Genomic DNA, 22,105 nt, shown 5'->3' with positions numbered 1-22,105 from the left:
AGACCAAAGAGCTCTCCAAGGATGTCAGGGACCAGATTGTAGACCTACACAAGGCTGGAATGGGCTACAAGACCATCGCCAAGCAGCTTGGTGAAAAGGTGACAACAGTTGGTGCGATTATTCGCAAATGGAAGAAAGACAAAATAACTGTCAATCTCCCTCGGCCTGGGGCTCCATGCAAGATCTCACATCGTGGAGTTGCAATGATCATGAGAACCATGAGGAATCAGCCCAGAACTAGAATCAGAATCTTGTCAATGATCTCAAGGCAGCTGGGACCATAGTCACCAAGAAAACAATTGGTAACGCTCTACGTCGTGAAGGACTGAAATCCTGCAGCGCCCGCAAGGTCCCCCTGCTCAAGAAAGCACATATACATGCCCGTCTGAAGTTTGCCAATGAACATCTGAATGATTCAGAGGACAACTGGGTGAAAGTGTTGTGGTCAGATGACACCAAAATGGAGCTCTTTGCCATCAACTCAACTCGCTGTGTTTGGAGGAGGAATGCTGCCTATGACCCCAAGAACACCATCCCCACCGTCAAACATGGAGGTGGAAACATTATGCTTTGGGGGTGCTTTTCTGCTAAGGGGACAGGACACCTTCACTGCATCAAAGGGACGATGGACGGGGCCATGTACCGTCAAATCTTGGGTGAGAACCTCCTTCCCTCAGCCAGGGCATTGAAAATGGGTCGTGGATGGGTATTCCTGCATGACAATGACCCAAAACACACGGCCAAAGCAACAAAGGAGTGGCTCAAAAAGAAGCACATTAAGGTCCTGGAGTGGCCTAGCCAGTCCCCAGACCTTAATCCCATAGAAAATCTGTGGAGGGAGCTGAAGGTTCAAGTTGCCAAACGTCAGCCTCGAAACCTTAATGTCTTGGAGAAGATCTGCAAAGAGGAGTGGGACAAAATCCCTCCTGAGATGTGTGCAAACCTGGTGGCCAACTACAAGAAACGTCTGACCTCTGTGATTGCCAACAAGGGTTTTGCCACCAAGTACTAAGTCATGTTTTGCAGAGGGGTCCACTACTTATTTCCCTCATTAAAATGCAAATTATTTTATAACATTTTTGACATGCGTTTTTCTGGATTTTTGTTGTTGTTATTCTGTCTCTCACTGTCCAAATAAACCTACCATTAAAATTATAGACCGATCATTTCTTTGTCAGTGGGCAAACGTACAAAATCAGCAGGGGATCAAATACTTTTTTCCTTCACTGTAAATCATACAGTCAAATATTGTTTGATAGATTCTAAAGTACATCAAAAAGTAATTATTTCCTTTTCATTTGGTGTTATGTAATCTATGCAAATTAAAGACAAAAATAAAGACAATACACATGGATTAATAAAATAATCATTTAAATAAATTACTTTAATCACTACGCACAACTTAATATTTTCAATACTCAGTTCAGTTGTTCCCTTTGTTCATGGAAGTGTCCAAATGAATAACTTAATTCAAGACATATCTACATGAAGAGAAGAACCAAAAATATTAGTAGTGCTTTTGGGGAGTTTTTTTTATAGCATATCTACTATTTTCTTACCATTTTGTGTTTTGAAGTTGTTGTATATGTTTTAAATTTATTTGAATAGTTATATTTATTATTTTCTTTTTCAAGACATACACAACACATGTAAACACAGAAAAGGAAAAAAGGTGACGTGACCAGAAGGAGTATATAAAAACAGAAAAACACGGAGACAAATACAGCAGTTAAGCAAACAAACAATACATACAAACATACATGGAAAGATAAAGCTAATTAATGAAGCATCATTAACTGGAATATAATAATTGTAGTAGTAATTGTAATAATTGCAGTAGTAATAACAACAGTAATAATCTGAACAATTATATTGTTAAAAAGCAGAATGAATTAACCCCATTTCACTTTCCATTGAGTCTTTCATATTTTCAATCAAAAGGGCAAGAATCAATTCCAGTTCATTCTTGTCTCTACTACACCAATCACTCCTCTATTGCGTGCCTAGATATACATTTCAAAAGTGTCAATCAGAGTCTGATGGGGTTAGCATCGTTAGATTGTGGAGGTTTTTGAGAGGATATGTGAGTGTTTTGAAGCGGAGTGCAGGCTAAAAGCAGTGGCTTTTTGGGGAAAGGTTGGGCAACAATCTATAAAACCATTGGTCTATACAATGTAATACTTTCTCTTTCCATGTCCAGTTTTCCTCTTCATTTCCTCTTTGTTGGGTAACATCCATGTCCATCAAAGTCATTGGTGTTTCCTCTCCCTACTTGTCAACCACGTGCCCAGATTGTAGTTATAAACAGGTCTCCAAGCTGTGCAATGGGCTGGCGGGGCGGCAGAGAGAAGCAGTTGGTAGTCTTGCATTTTTTGGGTTCAGATGATCTCCATTCTCAGCGTCAGCAGCAGCAGTGGCGTTGTTGTTACAGTTGAGTGTAACGGGGAGGCTCTGCTGACGGTAGGGGGCGGGACGGGAGGCGGAGCGGCAGCGAGGGGGAGGCTGAGGGGGCTGGGCAGGGGGAGGAGCTTGACGAAAAGCCAGGCGAACGTTGTTGCAGTCTGAGCGCTCTGATTCTTCGGTTTCAATGTCTGTCTCGTCAATCAAGGGGATGTTGTGGACCAAGTCACTGATGAGAAATTCCGGGTGTGCCATGAAGTCGTGGATGGAGTTCTTGGATTCCGGCTTCTCAATGCCATCATAAAGTGGACTACGGAATGCTTTCACCACTCGGATCTATGTTGAGTTTTATATAATAATGGTCAAACAAGGGGAGAAATGCAGAAAGGAAAAGGGAATAGATGGGACAAACAATTGGAGAGAGATGTAGCATTTAAGTATTTAAAAGCATCACAGTGGCCGAACTATTTGGCTGAACTGACCTGAAAAAGTTATGAATCTTCTGAAAATTCTTATAAATGTTAGTTAAATTCTAAATAAAAGGTGTTATCGTACAGTAGTAGGCTTGCCTGGGCGTGGGGAGGTGTACCTCTTTCTGTCCAATAAGGTCATTCCTAGATATTATATTTGTCCATTTAGGGGACACCTTTTGCTCAAGAACTTGCCCAGAGGCAAAAGTTCTGTACAGCCTCTTTAAAGGCAATCAATTACCTATGAGTTTCACTGACCTGATAAAACCTACTGTATGTGTACAATATGTACATGTCTACTTTGGATTACTCTGTAACTTTAAAGTAAATGAGGGAAAGTAAAACAAATGAAAACTGAAATAACGACTTAAGTAAAACTTAGTGTTGTGAGTTCAATATAAGATATTTAAAATTAATCAAATATTAATTGATGGATATACAACATTGTCTGACACACACACACACACACACACACACACACAAACATTTTTCTACTGAACTCATTTTTCTACTGAACGGGACAAGTGAAACAAGTAGAACACAGAGCATGGGATTCAGATCAGTTCAAAAACCAAACAACAACTGACATGCCAAGACTGATCATGTGAGAGCCTCATTTACTGCCATGCTGTAAAAGAAACACATTCAAGGTGGTCGTGCATGAGCTTGTCCTGGTGCAAACGAAAATGGGTGTAGTTGGATAACATATTGTTTGGGTGATGCAACGTCCAATGAGCCATAATGCAGCTACCAGTTAAGCTAAGTGAACATCACCCACAATACAGACCAGTCACAGTAATCACAGGCTTCTGTAGACTTGATGAGTAATGTTGTTATATCACTGTACATTTGGGGGTGGCTGTAAAAAAAAGCCCTTCCTTAACAGTGTATGTGAATAATTAGTTCAACTTCCAAAAAAGTATTACTGAAAGTGAATTGTATATTTCTATTGAACATCTTGAACGTGTACTTTTAAGTTATCTAGGGTATATCTAAACTCAGGTGTTTTAGATACAGTACAAACAAATGTAAGGTCATAAATGCAGTCATCCAGCTCAGTACAAAAATGGCAATATAGTAGACAATAGATGTATTACATAAGGCACAATAGTCACCAGACTGGAATTGCCAGTGCTGTACAACAAATCATTACCTTCAATGTCAGAACAATTGTTTTAAAAACTGTTCCTCAAAATCACATTATACAGTGCCTTCGGAAAGTATTCAGACCCCTTGATTTTTTCAAAATATATATTTTTTTTACAGCCTTATTGTAAAATGGATTAAATTGTTTTTTTCCCCCTCATCAATCTACACACAATACCACATAATGACAAAGTGGAAATACGTTATTTACATAAGTATTCAGCCCCTTTGCTATGAGACTCGAAATTGAGCTCAGGTGCATCCTGTTTCCATTGATCATTCTTGAGATGTTCCTACAACTTGATTGGAGTCCACCTGTGGTCAATTGATTGGACATGATTTGGAAAGACACACACCTGTCTATATAAGATCCCACAGTTGACAGTGCATGTCAAAAACCAAGCCATGAGGTCGAAGCAATTGTCCGTAGAGCTCCGAGACAGGATAGGGGGAAGGGTACAAAAAAATGTCTGCAGCATTGAAGGTCCCCAACAACACAGTGGCCGCCATCATTCTTAAATGGAAGAAGTTTGGAACCACCAAGACTCTTCCTAGAGCTGGCCGCCCAGCCAAACAGAGCAATCGGGGGAGAAGGGCCTTGGTCAGGGAGGTGACCAAGAACCTGATTGTCACTCTGACAGAGCCCTAGAGTTCCTCTGTGGAGATGGGAGAACCTTGCAGAAGGATAACCATCTCTGCAGCACCACCAATCAGGCCTTTATGGTAGAGTGGCCAGATGGAAGCCACTCCTCAGTAAAGGCACATGACAGCCTGCTTGGAGTTTGCCAAAAGGCACCTAAAGACTCACAAACCATGAAAAACAAGACTCTCTGGTCTGATGAAACCAAGATTGAACTCTTTGGCCTGAATGCCAAGTGTCAAGTCTGGAGGAAACCTGGCACCATCCCTACGGTGAAGCATGGTGGGGATGTTTTTCAGCGGCAGAGACTAGACAGGACCGAGGGAAAGATGAACTGGGCAAAGTGCTGAGAGATCCTTGATGAAAACCTGCTCCAGAGCACTCAGGACCTCAGACTGGGGCGAAGGTTCATCTTCCAACAGGGCAATGACCCTTAGCACACAGCCAAGACAACGCAGGAGTGGCTTCGGGACAAGTCTCTGAATGTCCTTGAGTGGCCCAGCCAGAGCCCAGACTTGAACCTGATCGATCATATATGGAGAGACATGAAAATAGCTGTGCAGCAACGCTCCCCATCCATCCTGACCGAGTTTAAGAGGATCTGCTGAGAAAATGGGAGTAACTCCCCAAATACAGGTGTGCCAAGCTTGTAGCGTCATACGCAAGAAGACTCAATGCTGTAATTTCTGCCAAAGGTGCTTCAACAAAGTACTGAGTAAAGTGTCTGAATACTTACAGTACCAGTCAAAAGTTTGGACACACCTACAAATTTTAATATAATATTGAAGACATCAAAACTATGAAATAACAAACGTTTTTAATTTTTGATAAATTAGCCACAATTTCTAAAAACCTGTTTTTGATTTGTCATTATGGGGTATTGTGTGTAGATTGATGAGGGGGAATAAACGATTTAATACATTTTAGAATGAGACTGTGACATAACAAAATGTGGAAAAAGTCAAGGGGTCTGAATACTTTCCGAAGGCACTGTAAGCATGGGAAAATCTACATTTGAAACATTTATGATGATACACCACCAGTTGTTCTGTGTCCAGCCACCACATACCCATCTCCTTGTACAAAAAGAATAAGAAGTGATGGGTTATTCATCCACTCAAAGTCAGCACCCATTCACACAGAACTCAACATAGGTCTTAATAGGCCTTATGGTAAGCTTGCTTTAATATTGTTAATGAGGGAAACAATACATTAATAAATAGAATGTTTCTGTAATGACTATGGCTGGTCCTAAATGGTAAAGAGATGCACATATTGTGAAGTATAATAAAATAATAATAATACATTCATTCCCACAGAGCAAATAAGTGTGTGAACATGAATGCAATCATATTCTGTTGCGATGGGCACTACAGGCTGAATCCTAACTTGAGATACATGTGAGTAACTAAAACCCTTGTTTAAATCATGCACTGATATAAAAAGGGATATTCGTGTGAAAGTCTGAGTTTTGGGCAAGCGTTAGAAATTATACTTAGGTCCTTATTCCTATTTGCTCAGTGGACTGTACCTCAGCATGCACAAACAATATGATTTGTTTGTTCATTCCTGCAGCAAGCATAGCCACAAAGACCCATTTCTTCAGCAAGCACCTCTAAAAAGACCAACCTTTGTAGCAAGCACAACCCAAAAAAAACATTCTAAATGTGAAAATGACCACAAAGATCTTGCACAAGAAGCGACATTACCCAATAACATTGTTGTGATGAGGGAGTCAGGCAACACAGAGACACTGTTAAGGTTGACTTGTGCTGATTTGTTTTTCCAATGAGCTGTTTGTTCCCATAAAGTAAATTATTTAGAAAATAAATAATTATTATGTGCCCTCTGAATTCATGTCCCCTTGTGAAAATTGTAAACTTTCGAGTATAGTGCCCGCAATGGTCAATAAAACACTACAGCTGTTGAAAATGAACTATTACTCAAGTCAACGTATTCACTTGGTTCTTTCAAATGGGCCACCTAAAGTTCTCTCAAGGAGCTGGATGGAAAAACAGAAGTTTTATTGTGGTGGAGTATGAATCCCATGGTCACTTCAGACTTATTGAATTACACTAAACAATTTACGCAAGTCAGGGTTAGGCTCAATTCATTTTCACTCAGTCAATTCAGGGAATTAAATGGCAATTCTATTCATGAATTGGTCAAACTATTCTCAGTGAAGATAATGGACCATCCATCAATGTACACAGTATGATTAAGGGGAAACAATGAGAACTACCTATAAAGCTGAACAGCAAAACAATTAAGTAAAAGACACGCTGAACAATGCAAATTCAGAAATAGAAGCTAGTGTTCCTACATTCAGATATCTACTAACCTTCCTAATATACAGAACAATCTGTGTTTATAAGAGAAATTAGCAAATCAAAAAGTCCTCAAAGGAAATGATAATAGGCAAAGTGCACAACACTTAATGGTCTGTTTTTGAATATGGGTTGGACGAATGCCTCGGTATTGCATTATACCAAATGCTGCAATGCAACCTCCAAAGGAAATGGAGACATTTCACATAACTGCATGCAACAGATATATGGCGTGTCTTGCCCTTCAATTATGGTGTATTTTGCCATATGTAAGCTGTCAGTCAAACTGAACTGAAGTTAGCTGTCAGTCAAACTGTGTAGAAGTGAAACCGAAACTTAAGTTAAGGCATTCATTCTAACTGGTTAAAATGTTAGGGTTAAGGTTTGGGATAGGGTTAAAACAGAAAAAATAAAACAAAAAAAGGAGTGCCTAGCACTAAGATTGAACCCGCAATGCTTGGAGCTGTAGTTTCCAGTTTAAGCCCACCCTCAACCCATCATTGACTTATCTTAAGGGAAACATATAATTGAATGATCTCAATGGAATAAGATAATCTGTATGTTTTATAAGAAAAGAAAACAACAACAAAAATAAACTGTAATAATCAGTTAGAGTTGGCCTATGTTAGGAAATAGAAAGGAAATAAAACTACTTCCTTCATGAGATGCAGAACCTACAATGAGAGAGAATGAAAAAGACCAAGTAAAATGAGGATAGTTATTTGTACAAAGCAACACTGCAGATCCTATTTTGGCAGTCTGATCGAACCTAGGGACAGAGAAAGATTTATGTTGGTAGGGTGACCAAACAGTAACATCTCAGAAATGTCACTGTTTCAGGCTTACACTCGAAGGTTTACAACTGTCTAGAAGTGCACAAACCCAAAATACATGTTCTTTTTTTTCTTATATCTTTTGTGTCTTTTTTTTACCTTGATTTGCCATTTAGGAAATTCTTTAAAATTGGCATTGTTGTAATGCTCTGAATAAAATTCGTATCTCTTTGAAAATTAAACATATGTATTGTCACAAATCTGATAAAACCATAGGAGCATACCGACAGTCTGCTCTGGGCAGTTTAAAACACGATTGATCACAGACTGCATCAAGCCAAACAAAGCAGCAAGATGAAGAAATAGATTAAGGCCAGGATTAAATCAGATCAGCGGTAACCCACATTAGCCAACAAACTCTTGTTTAGGCCGGGTAAGAGGTATAACTACGGTATGAGCTGTCAAATTGGTGAGCTGCTGCTCTTGTGGACATTTTCAAAAGACACTACCGTCTGTCATGCCCTGATCTGTTTCACCTGTCCTTGTGATTGTCTCCACCCCCCTCCAGGTGTCACCCATCTTCCCCATTATCCCCTGTGTATTTATACCTGTGTTCTCTGTTTGTTTGTTGCCAGTTCGTCTTGTTTGTTCAAGTCAACTAGCGTTTTGTGTCTCAGCTGCTGCTTTTTCCAGTCTCTCTTTTATCGCCCTCCTGGTTTTGACCCTTGCCTGTCCTGACTCTGAGCCCACCTGCCTGACCACTCTGCCTACCCTTGACCCTGAGCCTGTCTGCCAACCTGTACCTTGTCCCCCTCTGGATTATCAACTCCTGCCTGCCTTGACCTGTTGTTTGCCTGCCCCTGCTGTTGCAATAAACATTGTTACTTCTACACAGTCTGCACTTGGGTCTTACCCGAAACCTGATACCGTCGTTCACTAAAACGTTAGTAGTTCAAAATATTGATATAACGTGTAGACTCTATTGATGATAGAAATAATTACACTTGAATGTAAAATCTTTCAAAAAACTGTTTACAAAAGGCACCTGGCTACGTTCTCCTTATTTGTGCAGTCAAAAAGCATAAATGAGGAAACATTTTCAGAACTATGAAATTGTCATACATAAAAAATATAGGCTATAATTAATCAAAAAAGAATACAGTGGCTTGCGGAACTATTCAGCCCCCTTGGCATTTTTCCTATTTTGTTGCCTTACAACCTGAAATGAAATTGATTTACACAACATGCCTAGCACTTTTAAGAAAAAAACTGAAAACTTTAGCGTGCATAACTATTAACCCCCCCCCCACAATTTTCATCTGACCAGAGTACCTTCTTCCATATGTTTGGGGTCTCCCACATGCCTTTTGGTGAACACCAAAAAGGTTTGCTTCTTTTTTTCTTTAAGAAATTGCTTTTTTCTGGCCACTCTTCCGTAAAGCTCAGCTCTGCGGAGTGTACGGCTTAAAGTGGTCCTATGAAGGAGCTTTGCAGCTCCTTCAGGGTTATCTTTGGTCTCTTTGTTGCCTCTGATTAATGCCCTCCTTGCCTGTTCTGTGAGTTTTGGTGGGCGGCCCTCTCTTGGCAGGTTTTTGTGGTGCCATATTCTTTCCATTTTTGAATAATGGATTTAATGGTGCTCTGTGGGATGTTCAAAGTTTCAGATATTTTTTTTATAACCCAATCCTGATCTGTACTTCTCCACAACTCTGTCCCTGACCTGTTTGGAGAGCTCCTTGGTCTTCATGGTGCCGCTTGATTGGTGGTGTGGCAGACTCTGGGGCCTTTCAGAACAGGTGTATATATACTGAGATCATGTGACACTTAGATTGCACACAGGTGGACTTAATTAGTTAAATAATGTGACTTCTGAAGGTAATTGGTTGCACCAGGTCTTATTCAGGGGCTTCATAGCAAAGGGGGTGAATACATATGCAAGCACCACTTTTCCGTTTTAAATTCTTAGGAATTTTTTGAAACAAGTAATTTTTTTCATTTCACTTCACCAATTTGGTGGTGTGTATGTCCATTACATGAATCCAAATAAAAATCCATTTAAATTACAGGTTGTAATGCAACAAAATAGGAAAAAACGCCAAGGGGGATGAATACTTTTGCAAGGCACTGTACATAAATAATAATAAATATATTATTTATGGGTTCATTTAATACAGCTGGCCAGCTAATATCACGCTTGAAGAAGCGAGGTAGCCTATACATAATTACAAAGACAAACAAATATTCAGCCTGACATTGCGGCACTCGAACAAGAGCTATGCGTTTGTCGGCTAGCGGGGATCTGATTGAATCCTGGCCTAAGATCATGAGGTAGTAGTGAAAAGGAGGTAGAGAAATGTAATATTAAATTAACAAATAATAAAACCACAAATATACACATAGACACACAGTCATTAAACTAATTAAAACATGATGGAGATAGAGATGGTAGATAAACCAGAACAAAGGAGGAAAACTCAAATGAAAAGGTCAGTTGGTCAGGCACCTCAGTGTTGACTCCCCCACGCCACAACACACACACAGACAAACACACATATCTTTGATGCTTAATTGCATTTCTGGGCAGGCAAAGGTCAATTTTCTACATACAACATGCTCATTTTGATGATGGTGAGTGGACTGTTTTTTGTTGTGTGCCGTTAATGGATGGCAGAAACTCACTCCCAGGCGCACCAGTTGCATTGGCAGTGGAGAGAACTACGTGAGTGGGAGTAGAAATATTGGTTACGTCATGGAGTTGGCTGAGAACTGAGGAGCGACGTCGCGCAGCACCCTGAAAGGAACCACTTCTCTTGAAGGTACTCACTACCTCCATCTGTTGGAGAGAAAGGGAGGATATTACAGAGAGGACATGACAGTCTTGAAGTACCTCATGTCAGTTGATAGGGGGCCCTGTGGGGCATATTGGAGAGCTATGAAAGCAACAGGCAGAATGAATCAAGGGATGGTATAGTAGAACTTTTAGTTTTGTAGAGTTCATGTTCCACTATGAAGGTATCAAAAGCATGTATTAGATACAAAAAGGCATTTTAAAAGAAAATCTAAGTATGTTTTAAATCAATGATGTTGCCCCCTAAACATGGACTGGTAATGTTAATTATTGTATTTAGCATTACATCAGCATCATATGTCACACCTAGAGGCTGGTTTGAGTAAGAGACAGACTACAATTAGAACTCTTGTAATATATTTAATATACTTGTTGTTAGGATTATTAGGTATGATCATTGAATCATTTTCTGTGTAACAGTGACGAGGACTAAGGATACATAAAAAATAAAGACAGAAACTGTGATAATCGCAATGACATGAGGATGAAGGATAAAAAGTGAGAAATATGACCATGAGATGTAATCAAAATTACTCTGATAGGTTACAATAGAGATTATTATATTTCAATAAATATAGGAAAATAAAGTGTGGTGAAATAAATTAAGGCATCAAATGGTGAAGAAAGAGCAACACAAATTAACAGAGATAAGTCGGGCAAGCAGAAAAGACTCTTCGTAGGACAGTACAGCACATACCAGAGCCCTTGTTAGGGAAAGACAAGGGACAGAGAATGGTGGAGCCCAATGCACTGTACCTGAGTCTGAATACGATTGAGGCCCCGGAACCAGAGGATCTGCCCTCGACGTAGCTCCCTCTCAGCATGGTCAATCTCTTGCTCATCATCTGCCATGTCATCATCAATCATCTCTTCCTTACCCAGCGCATGACCCGCTTCCTTCAGACAGGGCAGGCGGCTGGTAGGCACCGTGGTGATGAGCTGTTGGGGTCAGGGGTCAGCGTTAGTTGACGAGCAGAAGAACACAACTTCCGTTTCGGTCTGGTTGGTCCTAGCAAGTCCTTGTGTCAAAGCCAACTGAAGACTGGGTTATGGATATGTGGGTTTGTCTATGTCAAAGGTCTTAATTGTGTCTTGACACAAAACCACTGGAGAACCACAGATTGGTTAACACATTCACACAACATTAACTCCAGCATAAGTACCTGTCCCCACAGCAGCTCTCCTACTCCCACGAGCAGACACCACAGCCACTGCTCCACATTGAGCGGTGTGCAGCTGAAAGGTTTCCCCCCAAACTGCACAATCACAAACTGTACAGAATAAGACACAAGACGAGAGAGATATGATTACAAAAAGTGCTTGCCATTGGTTAGCACAACATACATGTATCATATATCCTGTGAGACAATAATTAAGTAGTCAATATTATTAGGTATATGTCATGGTTGAATAACATTACTAGGGTTGCTATAATGTAAAGGGAAAACAACGTATAAGAAGTAAACGCTTGTGGTCCTCTCACCTGCATTAAAAAAGTCCCCAGCACAATACTGCAGAAAATAGGGTTGTGGAATATGCCGTCGAAAACATTCCTTTCACCGTGGATCTTGCGGGCATTGATCTCGTTGAACAGTTGCATGAGCACAAAGGTGTTGAAGATGATCGTGTAGTGCTCGGAGGGGGGAGAGTGCAGAGGGGCGTTGCGTCCGCTATCAATGTTGAAGATATTTTCTCCTGAGATGGAGAGGAACACAAAAAGGATAAGCAGACAATAGAAAGAGACACGTAGTCAAATATATATTTTCTAGTTAAAGGGATAGTGCAAGATTCGGGAAATTAAGCTGTTTTGCTACTTACCCAAAGTCAGATGAAGTCATGGATACCATTTTCTATGTCTCTGCGTGCAGTTTGAAGGAAGTTGACGGTAGTTTCTACTTCCAGTGATTACGTTAACGCTAGTTAGCATTGGCACGCAAAACTACCTACAACTTCCTTCATACTGAATGCAGAGACATAAAAATGGTATCCATGAGTTCATCTGACTGGATAAGTAGCAAAACACACTATCCCTTTAATGGCAAGCAAAGGTATACTAAATGATCATGTAAAATACTATGAGCTAAAAGAGCACCACAGTTCCATGACTGTTTTTCTTCAACCTTCTTGTTCCTCACTATTGCCATTACCTACACCCCACTCCCCCTTTCCCCACCTCCAGCCTCCGTCCCCCACCTCCACCTGCAGCCACCCTCCACCTCCTCCCCTCGTCTTCATTCTCCTCCCACTTCCAGTCTCTCTCCTCCTCCCTTGTGTGTACCCGCAAACAGCAGGGTGAAGATGATGGTGAGCTGGTAGATGGCATGGCCCAGGATGTTCTTCATCATGGTGCGGGAGATGAGGGGGTTGTTGCGGCCGTAAGGCTTCCTCAGGAGCAGGGACTCAGTGGGCGGCTCGGTGGCTAAGGCCAGGGAGGCAAAGGTGTCCATAATCAGGTTCACCCACAACATCTGGACAGCCTTCAGAGGAGAGTCCTGAAGGGAGGAGAAAGAGAGGAGGGGGTTGGGACATGTAAGGAGAGAGGGAGAAAAAGGTAGAGAGAGGGAGAAGGAAAGAGGCAGAGGGAGAAGTAAAAAGAGAAACAGCAAGAGAGAGAGGTAAGGAGAGAGAAAAAGAGGTAAGTAGATATCATTTTAATTAATTTTGCTTCAAAGCTTGTTTGGAATGTCCACAGACCGTTACCTACATCTTAGATCATTTACTACAGTTACTTAAATGGTCAATTTGGATTTTACACAACAGTGAATTGTGTTGTGGTGTGCTGTGGTGTGGTGTGGTGTGCTGTGGTGTGGTGTGGTGTGGTGTGCTGTGCTGTGGTGTGTGACAGTCAGAGATGGAGTGAGTACCTGTGTGATACAGGCGCCAGTGAAGGCCACGATGACAGCCACCACGTTGACAGTGAGCTGGAACTGGAGAAACTTGGAGATGCTGTCATAGACGTTACGTCCCCACATGACTGCCTTCACAATGCTAGAGAAGTTGTCATCAGTCAGGATGATGTCAGAGGCTTCCTTGGCTACGTCAGTACCAGCGATGCCCTACACAGAGCCCAAAAAATTATCCACTTTAAATTCACCCCCCCCCACTTGCACAAGTCTCACATAAAAAAACATGTCACTAATACCTATGTATGTGCATGATAGTTACATAGCCGTAAGTACTATGTTAGAACTAATGTAACAATACCACAGTACATACCATGCCTATGTAACTACAATGTAAATAGGTAGGGAAATGTATTATTAAAGTGATGCTCCAAAGGTCTTCCATAATATCACACAGTAGTTTTGAAAGCAGTGCTCACGAGCCAAAACTGGTCCCTGAAAATTGTGCACAATTGTGTACTACATCAACCATTTTGTATGATACGTTACAAATTTGTAAGTGCTTATGATCCTGGACTGCAACTTTAAGTGTGGGACTTAATATTTTCCCAAAGTTACTAAAATGACAAAAGATTTGTCATCATCATTATCATCATCATCATGATGTCTCACCATGGCAAAGCCAACATCGGCCTTCTTCAGGGCGGGTCCGTCGTTTGTCCCGTCCCCTGTCACTGCCACTACCTGCCGCTGTTCCAGTACAGTGCTGTCTATGATGCCTGCAGGGAGATTAAGGTCTCATTGGAAATCCTGCAGCTGCATGGTTTACAAACTGTTTACAAAAGAATACTGTAGCTTTGAGTGTTGAATCTCTGACCCACCTTTGACCAGTGTATGTTTGTCTGTAGGTGAGGACCTAGCCAGAACTCTCAGTTTGGGCCAAACCTTATCCATGCGCTCCTGCTCAACCTGTAAGAAAGAAAGATTAGGTATCCACAGAAAATGTTGAGTCATGTAACACTATGTAAAACAAGCTAAGGAACTGAATCAGGGCACTTATATTTTTTAGTCAGTTAAAAAGTGTCAAACAATTCATGAATGATGAATTCTACCTCTCCTTTCTCATTTCTGATTCGTCGGTTGAATTCCTTCCCGTCTATACACAGGAAGTCATCCCCTGGCTGGATGATGCCACACTTGGCAGCAATGGCTCGTGCTGTGTTGATGTTGTCACCTGTCACCATGCGCACCGTGATACCTGCTCGCTGGCATTTCTTGATAGCATCTGGGACCTGGTTAGAAAACACAGCTGGGTTTTGATAAAGCCTTGGCACACCCTCTTACTAGCTAATGTGCATGAAACTACAGCTTAATCACTGAATATTTACTACAATTATAACAATACCTATAATCTCAGAAACGCAGAACTGAAACATTTTTAATTGCATCGGACACTTGATTATGTTCTGGGGGCAGATGTGTTAGAAAATATACTACAACAAGGAGTGAAATAGCCCCCCCTCTCTGTATACTTATGGCAAGTCTATGGTCCAAATGTCCACTCCCCTTCCGAAACTCAAAAAATGCGAACAGCTGTGACAAAGTTCCTTGTTAGTCATCGCATCCCAGTCTGTTGACAGACGCTACGATACTATTTATTATGTATGTTACGTGTGAGATTACAATACCTATACCTAACTATGCCTATCTATACCTATACCTGACTATACCTATACCTAACTATACCTATACCTAACTATACCTATACCTATCTATACCTAACTATACCTATACCTAACTATACCTATACCTAACTATACCTATACCTATCTATACCTAACTATACCTATACCTAACTATACCTATACCTAACTATACCTATACCTATCTATACCTATACCTAACTATACCTATACCTAACTATACCTATACCTATCTATACCTAACTATACCTATACCTAACTATACCTATACCTAACTATACCTATACCTATCTATACCTATACCTAACTATACCTATACCTAACTATACCTATCTATACCTATACCAATCTATACCTAACTATGCCTATCTATACCTATACCTGACTATACCTATACCTAACTATACCTATACCTATCCATACCTATACCTAACTATACCTATACCTATCTATACCTATACCTATCTATACCTATACCTATCTATACCTAACTATACCTAACTATACCTATACCTGACTATACCTATACCTAACTATACCTATACCTGACTATACCTATACCTAACTATACCTATACCTAACTATACCTATACCTAACTATACCTATCCCTAACTATACCTATACCTATCTATACCTAACTATACCTATACCTAACTATACCTATACCTAACTATACTTAACTATACCTATACCTATACCTGACTATACCTATACCTAACTATACCTAACTATACCTATACCTAACTATACCTATACCTAACTATACCTATACCTAACTAAACCTAACTATACCTTTACCTAACTATACCTAACTATACCTATACCTAACTATACCTATCCCTAACTATACCTATACCTATCTATACCTAACTATACCTATACCTAACTATACCTATACCTAACTATACCTATCTATACCTATACCTATCTATACCTATACCTAACTATACCTATACCTAACTATACCTATACCTAACTATACCTATACCTATCTATACCTAACTATACCTATACCTAACTATACCTATACCTAACTATACCTATACCTAACTATACCTAACTATACCTATACCTATCTATACCTATACCTAACTATACCTATACCTATCTATACCTATACCTAACTATACCTATACCTAACTATACCTATCTATACCTATATATACCTATACCTAACTAAACCAATACCTAACTACACCTATCTATACCTATACCTAACTATACCTATACCTAATTACACCCATACCTAACTACACCTATACCTAACTATACCTATCTATACCTATCTATACCTAACTATACCTATACCTAACTATACCTATCTATACCTAACTATACCTATACCTATCTATACCTAACTACACCTATACCTAACTATACCTATACCTAACTATACCTATACCTGACTATACCTATACCTAACTACACCTATACCTAACTATACCTATACCTAACTATACCTAACTATACCTATACCTATCTATACCTATACCTATCTACACCTATACCTAACTATACCTATACCTATCTATACCTATACCTAACTATACCTAATACCTAACTATACCTATACCTAACTATACCTATACCTAACTATACCTATACCTGCTGTTTAACAACACCTGTTGTATACAATACCTGTTGTGTCACCCTGCTGTTCCAGTCCTTCCATAATGGCATGGGTCTTCCCACTCTAAACTTTTTTATTCCTAAATTCATAACTATTTAACTTATTTAGACATTTATCTGCAGAATAACTCACTTGAAATGAAGAGCAAGAAACAGTCAATTGTCATACCTGTGGAAAAACTCCACTCCAAATCTCTACCTACATTTGTAAACAACTGCACCGCAATAGAGAGTCCCTCTGCGTAAGGTCTTGGTTACCTCTGGGCGGACAGGGTCCTCGATGCCCACCACAGTGATACAGATGAGGTCGCTGACGATGCCCGCCTCGTCCTCCCAGTCGGGCTCAGGGCTGGCTGGCAGGTCCTTGTAGGCCACGCAGATGGTGCGCAGGCCGTCGCAGGCCATGGGCTCGATCACCTTCTTCACCATCTCGTCCCTGTCCCGTGGGCGGAAACCCCGCGGATCTCCACCGCCAGCCATGATAGAGGAGCACCTGACAGACAGAGAGTCAGAACTATGGTTGCAAAGCTACCGGTAATTACAGAAAATGTATACTTGAATAACTTTTAAGTATTCATACAGTATATAGTATTCATTTTTTATATCTGTGTCCATATTTTCCATGAGCTACTAGTAAATAGACCATATGGTTCAAGAGAAATAGCCGATTACATTTTTTTTTTAAACCATCTAATCAACAATGGCATTATTAAGTATGCAACTTTTCCAACTATTTATTTTTTCACAACTACCACCAGTTTGGCAACACAACATTTACAACAAAGACATATTGACACAGTAAAATAAATAAAAGTCTGTAAAAACATATATAAAGGATATTTTCTGGTGGCATGGCCCAGGATTAAACACCAATGGTATTCACTAAATTCATGGTTTATACTTAGGATGTTTTACACCTTTGTCATTCTATTTTAAATGTTATTTAAAAATCATCTTATTAGATTCTGTTATATATTGTACATATGATAAGGCCACACAGAAGGCCAGAGATAATTACAGACACCAGTGACCATCTGAAGGACCTAAAAAGGCCACGAGATGTCCAGTGATAAATTCCTTAAAATCCTTGAAAGTTACCAAAATTGTGTTAGATACTGCTACTTTCCAGTAATATACCCTTCCTTTGATACCCTAGTCAGGACACAAGTCAGATGCTCTGTATGTTAGGGCACAATATTAATGTTAGTCGTTTTGTTTTGTTCATCAAACCTCATTCAAGGCTAACTTTATCTCGAGGCCACCACCACCACATTCTCTATCAAAGCTGTAACCTCAAATCAAATCCAACTTTATTTGTAAAGCCTCGGAGTCAGACTTACTTCTTGAGCAGGATCTCAGAGGCCCCCTTGCTGTAGAGGCGGAAGGATCCATCGGGCAACTGCACCACTGTGCTCATGGACTTGCGCACCGAGTTGAAGGTGTAGACCTTGTAGAGCTTCTCCTCAGGGATCTGTTCCCTCACGGGGGCATAGTCCCTCTTCAGGTCCAGGACGAAGCCCAGTAGGGCACACTCCGTCTTGTTGCCCACTTGCTTGGGTAGGCCTCCCTCCTTATCTGGGGGCTAATGGATAAAATATTAAGTTACTATTTCCCCCCCGCTCAACAGACTGGGCAAAATGAGTCTAAGAAAAGAAGGAAAAGAAAAGAAAAGGTAAGACGATAACATTTGTATGTAAATGTGTATGTAAATTTCTATGTACATTCTGAATTCTATGAATTGTTTTAGCTACTGTATGTTGTGCTGACATGAATAAAATGAGTTTCCATCTACAGTGCCTTGCGAAAGTATTCGGCCCCCTTGAACTTTTCGACCTTTTGCCACATTTCAGACTTCAAACATAAAGATATAAAACTGTAATTTTTTGTGAAGAATCAACAACAAGTGGGACACAATCATGAAGTGGAACAAAATTTATTGGATATTTCAAACTTTTTTAACAAATAAAAAACTGAAAAATTGGCCCGTGCAAAATTATTCAGCCCCTTTACTTTCAGTGCAGCAAACTCTCTCCAGAAGTTCAGTGAGGATCTCTGAATGATCCAATGTTGACCTAAATGACTAATGATGATAAATAGAATCCACCTGTGTGTAATCAAGTCTCCGTATAAATGCACCTGCTCTGTGATAGTCTCAAAGGTCCGTTTAAAGTGCAGAGAGCATCATGAAGAACAAGGAATACACCAGGCAGGTCCGAGATACTGTTGTGGAGAAGTTTAAAGCCGGATTTGGATACAAAAAGATTTCCCAACCTTTAAACATCCCAAGGAGCACTGTGCAAGTGATAATATTGAAATGGAAGGAGTATCAGACCACTGCAAATCTACGAAGACCCGGCCGTCCCTCTAAACTTTCAGCTCATACAAGGAGAAGACTGATCAGAGATGCAGCCAAGAGGCCCATGATGACTCTGGATGAACTGCAGAGATCTACAGCTGAGGTGGGAGACTCTGTCCATAGGACAACAATCAGTCGTATACTGCACAAATCTGGCCTTTATGGAAGAGTGGCAAGAAGAAAGCCATTTCTTAAAGATATCCATAAAAAGTGTCGTTTAAAGTTTGCCACTAGCCACCTGGGAGACACACCAAACATGTGGAAGAAGGTGCTCTGGTCAGATGAAACCAAAATCGAACTTTTTGGCAACAATGCAAAACGTTATGTTTGGCGTAAAAGCAACACAGCTCATCACCCTGAACATACCATCCCCACTGTCAAACATGGTGGTGGCAGCATCATGGTTTGGGCCTGCTTTTCTTCAGCAGGGGCAGTAAAGATGGTTAAAATTGATGGGAAGATGGATGGAGCCAAATACAGGACCATTCTGGAAGAAAACCTGATGGAGTCTGCAAAAGACCTGAGACTGGGACGGAGATTTGTCTTCCAACAAGACAATGATCCAAAACATAAAGCAAAATCTACAATGGAATGGTTCACAAATAAACATATCCAGGTGTTAGAATGGCCAAGTCAAAGTCCAGACCTGAATCCAATCGAGAATCTGTGGAAAGAACTGAAAACTGCTGTTCACAAACGCTCTCCATCCAACCTCACTGAGCTCGAGCTGTTTTGCAAGGAGGAATGGGCAAAAATGTCAGTCTCTCGGTGTGCAAAACTGGTAGAGACATACCCCAAGCGACTTACAGCTGTAATCGCAGCAAAAGGTGGCGCTACAAAGTATTAACTTAAGGGTGCTGAATAATTTTGCACGGACAATTTTTCAGTTTTTTATTTGTTAAAAAAGTTTGAAATATCCAATAAATTTCGTTACACTTCATAATTGTGTCCCACTTGTTTTTGATTCTTCACAAAAAATTACAGTTTTATATCTTTATGTTTGAAGCCTGAAATGTGGCAAAAGGTCGAAAAGTTCAAGGGGGCCGAATACTTTCGCAAGGCACTGTAAATGGCCAATAAAGATGTAAATGTCCAACTAAACTACACTGAATAAACAGAAAAAATAAATCTGTGTCCCGTTATCATTCCACGCTGCAGACATATGCCACAATAAAACTGTAGGAGCATTCAACAGTGTGCAGGTATCTACAGTATCTGTCTTTCAAAATCCACCCTCTCACCATAATCTTGGAGGTGTAGGCGCTGTTGACAGCTATGGCATTTACGAGTGTGTCCAGCACCATAGGATTCATCTGGTCAGGGTGCGGGACCCTGTGGAAGTGCTGGTCGCCCGCGTAGGCCTGCACCACGGTCATGCGGTTGGTAGTGAGGGTGCCCGTCTTGTCAGAGCAAATGGCCGTGGCATTGCCCATGGTCTCACAGGCATCTAGGTGGCGCACCAAGTTATTGTCCTTCATCATTTTCTATAGGGAAACAGGAGGAAACAGATGGAGAGGAATCTTACTGTTAGGCCTGAGAAACTACAATACAATTTCAGCTGCATGCACAATATATAGTGTAATCGCGCCTTGTTTTGTCACATGGGGGATATTTGAGCAAAAATGCCATTTAACATGATTGTCACATAATGTCTGCAGCAACACACACACACACACACACACACACACACACACACACACACACACACACCTTATTCCCCTCACCTTGACAGAGTAGGCAAGTGATATAGTGACAGCCAGTGGCAGCCCTTCAGGCACAGCCACCACCAGCACTGTGACGCCGATGATGAAGAACTTGACAAAGTACTGCACATAGACGGGTGTACACTCAGTGAGCCACTCCCGGCCCTGAACCACAAAGGTCTCGATCACAAAGTACATCACCAGGATGATCACTGTGATGGCTGACATGACCAGACCTGAGAAAGAGGACAGAAAATGTGAAGAGTTTGTCAGCAGTGTATGCACTACTAGCCACCTTGTGTATTCACAGGTCAAGTCAAAGTGAACAAGCAGGCCAGCAGAAAAGAGATTATGAATGCTGAATGCTTAGAGTCAGCCCTCACCTGCCTTCCCGATCTGCACGGCCAGTTTAGTGAGTTTGCCCTGGAGCACAGACTTCTCTTTTTTAGGCACGTTGCCCTTTTTCTTCTCTGCTTCCACCTCCCCTCCTTCAGCGCTCTTCAGGGGCTGCATCTCCATGGCAACGGCCTCATCCTGTTTCTTGGCTAAGGTTGGGGGTTGTCACAAAGTTAGGGAGTGGTTAGGATGGTTAGATGAATGTCAAAAGGTGTGGTGAGCGTTGCGGCACAAAATGGCTGCCGTGCTTCGCTCAGGTTGGTGCTACAGTATGCAACTGTAACATGGAGTGCCTCCTATAGGATTTTAAGCACTTTGAGACCTAATAAAATGCGCTGTATACATACAATCCATTATTATCACATTTACAGGTGCAGGTAAGATGTTTTCAACATATATCAAGAGATTGCTTCCATCTTATTCGAGAAGTAAAAATGTTCTATATAAATATTTGGTATAAATTATTACCTCATACCATCTGTTGTTTGTATAGTTCTCCAAACGCTTTATATATGGCAGCCTATTTGAAATGAGGGATGATTCATCTGCCTTGAAATCCCACTGTTTCTTACCTTTGTTCTGATTGTTTTCCAATGTCCCATCTTGCTTACCTGTGATTGAGTGAGAGAGAGATAAATATCTAGACTGATACAGCTGAACGTGACAGACATAATGCTGCATGGGAGGCAAACATGGCTCCCATTTTAACCCCCCTAAAGGAGTAAAAATTGAATGGGAAAATGAATAGACAAAATGAAAGTGACAGAAACATGTGAAGAAATTGCATGTTAAACATAATTTTATAAATATGTTTACAGTTTGTATTTTTTCCCCAAATTACATTAGGGGCCCACAATTTCCCATGGAAGT

The 22,105-nt window shown here is 40.7% G+C and overlaps 1 protein-coding gene across 13 annotated transcripts in view; it reads right to left on the bottom strand.

Moving 5' to 3' along the window:
* Positions 1 to 1,354: 1,354 nt before the first annotated feature.
* The window catches only part of LOC106572032 (plasma membrane calcium-transporting ATPase 3), a 34,073-nt gene continuing 13,322 nt past the window's right edge, over positions 1,355 to 22,105 (bottom strand). For 4 of the 13 annotated variants that reach the window (XM_045696149.1, XM_014145744.2, XM_014145745.2 and 1 more), the window contains 16 exons: positions 21,808 to 21,846; positions 21,223 to 21,384; positions 20,861 to 21,075; positions 20,378 to 20,620; positions 18,121 to 18,362; positions 17,039 to 17,273; positions 14,560 to 14,739; positions 14,329 to 14,416; positions 14,120 to 14,226; positions 13,469 to 13,660; positions 12,883 to 13,096; positions 12,088 to 12,299; positions 11,768 to 11,875; positions 11,361 to 11,543; positions 10,503 to 10,589; positions 1,355 to 2,736 (listed from right to left, as the gene is read on the bottom strand). In XM_045696149.1, the coding sequence (XP_045552105.1) occupies positions 2,299 to 2,736; positions 10,503 to 10,589; positions 11,361 to 11,543; positions 11,768 to 11,875; positions 12,088 to 12,299; positions 12,883 to 13,096; positions 13,469 to 13,660; positions 14,120 to 14,226; positions 14,329 to 14,416; positions 14,560 to 14,739; positions 17,039 to 17,273; positions 18,121 to 18,362; positions 20,378 to 20,620; positions 20,861 to 21,075; positions 21,223 to 21,384; positions 21,808 to 21,846 (2,945 nt within the window). In that variant the 3' untranslated portion in view covers positions 1,355 to 2,298. Of the gene's footprint in view, positions 2,737 to 9,836; positions 10,590 to 11,360; positions 11,544 to 11,767; positions 11,876 to 12,087; positions 12,300 to 12,882; positions 13,097 to 13,468; positions 13,661 to 14,119; positions 14,227 to 14,328; positions 14,417 to 14,559; positions 14,740 to 17,038; positions 17,274 to 18,120; positions 18,363 to 20,377; positions 20,621 to 20,860; positions 21,076 to 21,222; positions 21,385 to 21,807; positions 21,847 to 22,105 lie in introns of those variants that run through there. The other 9 variants (XM_014145746.2, XM_014145748.2, XM_014145751.2 and 6 more) reach the window with 8 other exon arrangements.

This window comes from Salmo salar, chromosome ssa15, assembly GCF_905237065.1.
Source record: "Salmo salar chromosome ssa15, Ssal_v3.1, whole genome shotgun sequence".
In the NCBI taxonomy this organism is placed as follows: domain Eukaryota; kingdom Metazoa; phylum Chordata; class Actinopteri; order Salmoniformes; family Salmonidae; genus Salmo; species Salmo salar.
This window is presented reverse-complemented; position numbering and strand designations above follow the sequence as displayed.